Source organism: Rhopalosiphum padi, chromosome 1, assembly GCF_020882245.1.
Source record: "Rhopalosiphum padi isolate XX-2018 chromosome 1, ASM2088224v1, whole genome shotgun sequence".
NCBI lineage: Eukaryota > Metazoa > Arthropoda > Insecta > Hemiptera > Aphididae > Rhopalosiphum > Rhopalosiphum padi.
Window position 1 is genome coordinate 73,011,586 of NC_083597.1, and position 8,347 is coordinate 73,019,932.

Genomic DNA, 8,347 nt, shown 5'->3' on the forward strand with positions numbered 1-8,347 from the left:
ATTAATAGTGCTGAAGTTATTCCAAGATTTTTTAAATTGCTTGCAAAAGCTCACAACCTACCTCAACTGTTTGGATTCGCCTAGCCCTAAGGAGTGAGAGTTGAGAGAAGGATGAAAACTCGTCTTCTCAAAAATATTGTTCATAAACAACTAAAACCAAAGCCTTAGAAAAACACGGATATACACGATATAATCGATATACAAAACAATAATATATTTGTATATCATTAGCCTTTAATTTATTCAGCTTATTAATTTATAATTTTTATTTAAACGCTAATAATTTAGTTATACATATACATGTATATATAATATATATAATTAGAAGTTTGTATATCATATAAATATTTGTCTGACAAAACAGTATAGTACCAGGCATTGACTTTTTTACTCTGTTACATAGGTGATTTGATTCCATTTCTTTTAGGGTATTGAAAATTAATATCTGATTTATTAAAATAATTGAATTTTATAGAAAATAGATAATAACATAGATAAAATATGTCACTCCGCATATTTAACAAATAAGTGATTCTCCAATTCTTTATTTATATGAAATACACAAAAAATTAAATTTTCTAAAAAAGATTAGTGCATAAATTTAATAATACACCTTGATAATCATAGTTATTATACAACAGATTTCAAGAACGCTTTAATTCTACAATGATAACTTGACCACCAATTATTTCATTTTTTTGTGTATAATACATGTAAAGTTTGTATGTACCATATAAAAATGTTTTTGGTAGATTGGAATCCTTTAATATTGAAGTATCCACACCAGGAGCTATATAAAAACCCTGCAAGTAAAGAAACAAGTATAAGATTATATAAACCAATTGTTGTCGTTAAAATAATTTATAGTTTGTAAATTGATTTAATTAATTCAAATTTTAAATTCTTCTTTTTCATAAAATCCATCACTTGATAGCCAATATATAGTGTTGTTTACACTCATTGTACACCTCCATTGGTCTCTTTCTCTCTTCTAGCTATTATTCATACTAACTTCTTTATATTGGTTGCATTATCTATTTTTTTTTTTTTATGTTATTTAAATATAAAAGACAGAGAGCGTTAAATATTGAACATATAACATATTATAAGTAAATAAATATGATTATCTTAAAATATTTATGTCATTTATCGATTCGGTTAATACCATTGTCACTTAGTTAATTGCATTTCACATCAAACTTTAGAGCTTTAAAGAGCCACCTACTATTGTCTAATAAATGTATATTTATATATATTAATTATTTTAGGAATATTTTTCTGTAATCTGGGTCCTGCCACGTTATATAAATAAATAAATATATATTTGTAAGGCTTTACTAAAACCGATATAGTGGAATATTATCCATATTAAATGCATAAATAAAATTATAAAATAACGTTAAAAACTTAGAATTTTACCTTAAGTAGAGGGCAATTGGTATTATTTATTCCTAAACCATACATAACTCCATTCCATGCATTTCCAAAAAATTGTTTTGCAGTAGAGCATGCTTTTGGCCAATTTTGCATAAACGAATTTTCTTTCCATCTTCCAGATGAATCTTTGCGGGCAACTTTAACTCCCAACTACAAAAAACATATTACTGGTTAATATATCTTTAGTATATATTTGAAAAACTCAACTAAACGTGTATTGTAAAACAAACTATATTTTTTATTGGAATAATGTTCCGATATCACTTATATAATTAATACATGTCTTTAATAAAAAAGTGATCAGTGACCTTGATAGATAAAAGAATGAAAATTTGAACCCTAGTTGTAGCTATTCATACATGACGATAATTGATATAAATATGGATTGTGATTAGGCAGTTAAAAAATAAAATAATTAGATTTAAATACTTTTGAATTAATAAAAAATGTTTTATACATGAAAGAATAATATACGAGAGTGAATATATAATATTGTAATTGTCATTGTTTAATATTAGGTAAATTGACCTAATTATGCCCACTTACAATTAAAGTGTCGTCCAATGGAATATTCAAGGTTGTATTTCCAAAAATAATGGTTTTGTTGTCCTTGTGACTTAAATATATGTTATATTGAATTTTATTAATCTTCGCAGGGTTGGCAATATAAGTCTGTTTGATGACCAGCTTGTATGGACCCTTAAAAGAAATATCGAGTAGTTTAATATTTTATCATAGTTTTATAGTATAATGTGCAGGTACAGTTTAACCTCTAAATACCAGAAACTCTCAATAGATGAAAAGTTTCCATTATTTGAATGTGTCCACTTTTGAACAGGTTTTCTATGTTTTAATTTGTTGTTAGTTAGAATAAATGACCTCACATTTTCCAATAGTTGGATATACTTTTCGGGTGGTGAGTTAGGAAGTTCATTTTTATGTATTTGGGTGCTTTTTAGTTCATTTCTTGCTAAATACAGAACTATCAGGAGTTAAATTGCATTATTGATATATTTTACACTAAACAAAATAATTTAAAAATTTCACGAATTCTCAAATACTTTTTAAATGCTAATTAAATCTTGACAATTTAATAAATGTTTAATTTTTAATAATTTTAAAATAATTTATATGTTAATATTCTATTATTAATATAACAATAGAAAATATTAAATAGAAAATTTAATTTTTAAATTTTCTTAAGGTTAAAATATTCTCAAAACTCGTAAAAAATATTATTTTTGAATTGTAAATTTAATATTGGAATATCTTAAACATTAAAATGCAAAGCTTCTTATAAATGTAGTAAATTTCTGATACAAAAAACTCTAAAACTGATAAAAAGTCAATTTTTAATAAAAATCAATTTTTGAAACCATTGGTCAAAGTGTTTGATTTCAATAAAAATTTATTAAATCGTGTTACTTTTATATTCATTAAATCTTACACTAGATAGAAATGTGATAAAATTGTCATGATAATAAAATCTTGAAAGTTAAATATATGTTTTTGTTATTATAATTTTAAAATATATAAATTAGAAAAATTGATTTTTAAACTTTTTAAGATAAAATGTTCAAAAAACTCGTAACAAAAACAATTCGAACATTATTTTTTAGTTATACAATTAAACACATTCAAGTTTGAATATATTAAACATAAAAATACAAAGTGTCTTACAAATTTGGAATATCTCTCTCTAAAATCAAAAAAGATTTCACTTACCATTGGAGAAGTTGAATATATTTTTACATCGGGAGACTTGGCAGATTCCAAACTAACTGTGAATGTAAGTTGTATAAACATAAAAAAAAAAAAATTTTTCATTGTTATTATTTTTTGATTTTCTAATCCTGACGAGTATAATATTAAACGTATATAACTGAATCGTATAAATAATAGATACTAAATATTACTTTAAAAATAATAATAGTAATCCGTTGTTGAATTTTTATTGACATATCTATTGTTTGCATTGTAATATAAAATATCAATATATATTATTATAATTATAAACACGCTAATATTAATGTATTTAATTTACTTTTTCTGTTATTATAAATAATTATACTGATATTGAATAATAGACGGATATTAATAGTTTAATAATTTATTTATTTTATTTTAATCAATTCACAAAAACAAAAACAAAAATAACTGTACTATATACAGAATACAATACAATAGGTAACTACGTAATTTATTTCTATCATATATTCATCTCTATATTGTATATTTCGTTATAAAAACTTTATATTTATATAATATACATAATATTTCGATGGTTTATTTTCATTTCGATTATTATCATATAATTGTCACAGTATTTTATGATTGAATTGTATAGCATTATATTATGTCTTGTATCAATTTTTAAATACATTTTTTAACTTACATTTATAATTAATATTAACTCATGTTAATAAGATGATTAAACTTATGTTTATCTTCTTAGAAGAATCATTGTGGTTGAGGGTAAGAATAGGACAAAATATTTTCCTAATTGTTGTAATAGTCAATTAAAATTGGATGGTGTAGGCATAGTGGTGTTCTAACCATTCTGTAATAAACCTAATGCTATAATAGGTTACTACATAATTTATTTCTATCACATATTCATTTCGCTATTGTATTTTTGTGTTATACTAAAAACTTAAGTTATACATAATATGTATAATATTAAAATGGTTTATTTTCATTTCGATTATTACTAAATATTAGCACAGTATTTTATGATTAAATATTTGAATCTTATAGTATTGTTTTGAATTTTTTTTATTAAGTTTTCAATCGATTGTTTAACTTAAATTAAATGTATATTTTTAACATTAATCATTTGTTTATATTTATCTTCTTAAGAAAATCCTGAATAGGATATAGAATAGTGCAAAATATATTCCTAAATATTGTAAAAGTTGATTAAAAGTAGACAGTGTAGGGATAGTGGTGTTACAACCATTCAGTATTAAACATACAGCTATAGCTACATCTTACTTTAACTGGTTAGTTGGAACTGTCCCTTCAGAAGTGAGTGTTGAGCGATGGTCTTTGCAAATAACATCTTGTTAAGAAATAACTTAACCTAACCAAAACCTCAGAAAAACATGGAAATAAAGAACTTTAAAGTTTGCTCATTATACTCGTACAATCTTGGAACCATAACAGTAGTATTTGAACTTGACAAATACAGACGAGCAATATTATTTATTTAAGAAATTAGATAGTCCGAGCCAATCAAATATTAAACGAAGAAAGCAATAGTGTTATACAATGGGGAAATAGGTCATGAAAGGTGAGTTGGGTTTATAGTCAGTTACAGAACACTTATAGACATAAAAAAATTTGAGGAAATTAACGATGGATTTTGATTGTTTTCGGATTCCAATAGTATTATTTCGAATGTACGTGAATAACTCCAATATAAATAATATATTATTTATTATCAAGTATATAAAACTAAATACTCAAACAAGTAAAGAGATATAGTAAGGTAATATTGGTAAAATAAGGACATTTCTCAATATTTCGTTAATATACTGCAATCATTTAGATAAATCTGAATTAATGTAGGAATAATTGATTTATTTTAGTTACGTTGTTATAAAAATTATAAAATACAATCTAGAATATGTTTAACAGATAATTAATTGAACAATCCTTTATTTATTTGAAATACACGAACAATTACATTTGTTTTTAAATAATATCGCATACATTTAATAATAATTAACCTCGATAAATATATAATAATACATATAATAACATAGATAAAATATGTCACTCCGCATATTTAACAAATAAGTGATTCTACAATTCTTTATTTATATGAAATACACAAAAACTTAAATTTTCTAAAAAAGATTAGTGCATAAATTTAATAATACACCTTGATAATCATAGTTATTATACAACAAATTTCAAGGACGCTTTAATTCTAAAATTAAAAATTGACCACCAATTATTTCATTTTGTTGCAATAAATAAATGTAAAGTTTGTATGTACCATACAAAAATGTTTTTGGTAGATTGGAATCCTTTAATATTGAAGTATCCACACCAGGAGCTATATAAAAACCCTGCAAGTACAGAAACAAGTATAAGATTATACAAATGAATTGTTGTTGTTATAATCATTTATAATTTGTAAATTGATTTAATTAATTAAAATTGTAAATTCTTCTTTTTCATAAAACTCATCACTTAATAACCAATATATGGAGTTTTTTACACTCGTTCTACTCCTCCGTAGGTTTCTATCTCCCTTCTCGTCATTGCTCACACTAGCTATAATATATTAGTGGCATTCTCTATTCTATTTATATCCATCTATTTTTCAGTCTTCTTTACTCACCTTCTTATTTACTAATTATTTTGATTTTATTTTAGATACTGAATGGAGTGATGAATGTATTGATTTTACAATGATGTGTGTTTTTTTTTAAAATTTATTTATTTATTTTTTTTTGTGTCTGTCATCACGTTTTGGAGCAATAATAATAATGCTTTGATTTTCGACTTCAGCCCCTCTTTGAAAAGGAAAATTTATCTAGTTGGTATTTTGTAGGATCAAAAGTAAATATTTTCCAGTAGTTTTCAAAAGCGTCGGGAGATACCCTGAAAAAATAACGGAAAAACGGGAAATTTTACGCACAACCACTTTTCGACAAAATCGAATTTTTGATTTTGCTGTAACTCAAAAACGAGGCATTGTAAATACTTAAAGTTTTCACCAAATGTTTATATTATAGTTATCTATTTACTATTAAATTTTAAAAATATAGACAATTGAAATTTTCGACTGTTTAATTTTTTTTTCTTAAAATAGCCGTTTGGCGTTAATTAGTATATATTATATATACAAATAAAATAAAAAAAAAATTTAAAAAAATGCCGATAAAAAAAATTTGGCTATCCAAAAAATCTATAAAATTTAATACAAGGTTTATTATAAGTTGTACTTGTCGTTGTAAAAAAAAAAATCAAAAATCTTTTGTTACAATTTTTGTTTATAAACATTTTAAGTTCAAAAATTTATAAAATATATCAAAATCGCGAAAATTAGCAAGGAATTTTAAAGTTGAAAATTCATAAAATTTTTGTGATTTATACCTAAGGGTAAAAAACCTAATACAAGGTTATCCATAAGTTTTCCTTCAAGCAACTTTAAAAAAAATTCCAGCGTTAATATAGAAAAAATGTTATGAGCAAATAAAATGAAAATTTTTTTCGAAATCATGTACAAAAATGATTTATTACAATTTAGATATAGGTAATAATATAATATATCCTACTAATTACTATTGACTGACAAATGATCTCCGTTCAGAATCGTTTTTCGTATATAATGATACCTGTCATTGCATTCAAATTTAACATATCCATTATAGTGACCAGTGACCTACTCTCCATCTCTACTTTCCGTCTATACAGCACAGCGATACCCACTTGCACACTTTTTTATTAATGTAATTTAAATATTCGATGACGGTTGAAAATTTATTGTAAACATAACATACTATCAGTAAAAAAATATTATTATCTAAGTTGAAATATTGATGTTAATTATTGGTTCGGTAAAATCCATTGTTACTTAGTTAATTGTATTTTAAATCTAACTGTAGAGTATGAGTTATTAAAGATTTGAGATTCTACAGACAAATAATAAATATACATCAAAACGAAGTTAAAAGATATTAACTACTGATGTTGTTTTACTCAGCTTTAACTACTTGAATAACTTTTCAAAAAATATGTATACTTAAAAATTACATACTATCAGTCCCGATCATTATTGCTTTTTTCACATGACATTGCACTGCCAATAATTATTCACAGAATCAACTAATAATTATAACGAAATGGAATAAAAAACCAAAAAAAAAAATGTAATAAAGACCCTCTCACTTTGGTCTAATAAATAGATATTTATATTATTTTAGGTACCTATACATTTGTCTTTAGTCTGGATCCTGCCAAGTTATGTAAAAAAATAAGTATACATTTGTCAATTTTTACTTTAATTTATTATCTATTTCAATCAAACTCGTATTATACTACTTGGAATTACCAATAGAGTGGTATATTAGTCATGACAAATTCATAAATTAAATTAAATATAATAACGTTAAAAACTTAGAATTTTACCGGAAGTATCGGACAGTTCGAATTATTTGATCCTAAACCATACAAACACGCAGTCCACACGTTGCCTAATATTTTTTTGAAACTAGAGCATGCATTTGGCCATTTCTGCATAAACGAATTTTCTTTCCATCTTCCGGATGAATCTTTGAGGGCAACTTTAACTCCAAACTAAAAAAACATATGACTGGTTAACATATCATAATTATGAATTATCATCTTCGAATATTAGGTTCATTGACCTAATTATACCCACTCACAAATAAAGTGTCGTCAAATGGAATATTCAAGGTTGTATTTCCAAAAAGAATTGTTTTGTTTTTCTGGTGACTAAGATAATAGTTAAACTGAAATTTATTATTCTTCGCAGGACTGGAACTATAAGTCTGTTTAATGACCATCTTGTATGGACCCTTAATGAAATATTGATTAGTTTAATATTTTATCATAGTTTTATATTATAATGTGCAGTTACAGTACAATTTCTAAATACGAGAAACTTTAAATAGCTAAAACGTTTCTAGTATTTGAATTTGCCGACTTTTATGTAGGTTTTATATGTTTTAAATTGTTATTAATTAGATTAAAAGATTTTTCTATTACCTAGTTAGATATGCTTTTCGCAAAGGAGTTAGGTATTTCATTTTTATATATTTGGGTGTAATATTTTTCAGTTTATCCTTTGCTAAATTTAGAACTATCATGAGTGAAATTTAAACCACTGATATTTCTTACACTAGATAAAAATTTGATAAATGTCACGAATTCT

The 8,347-nt window shown here is 24.2% G+C and overlaps 1 protein-coding gene across 1 annotated transcript; it reads right to left on the reverse strand.

Moving 5' to 3' along the window:
• Positions 1-458: 458 nt before the first annotated feature.
• On the reverse strand, positions 459-3,310 carry LOC132917702 (uncharacterized). Its single transcript, XM_060978566.1, has 4 exons — positions 3,163-3,310; positions 1,984-2,136; positions 1,420-1,587; positions 459-803 (listed from the first exon to the last, which is right to left on the reverse strand). Exons 1-4 carry the CDS (start codon positions 3,262-3,264, stop codon positions 645-647), a joined length of 582 nt encoding a protein of 193 aa, XP_060834549.1. The 5' UTR covers positions 3,265-3,310; the 3' UTR covers positions 459-644.
• Between the last annotated feature and the right edge of the window lie 5,037 nt (positions 3,311-8,347).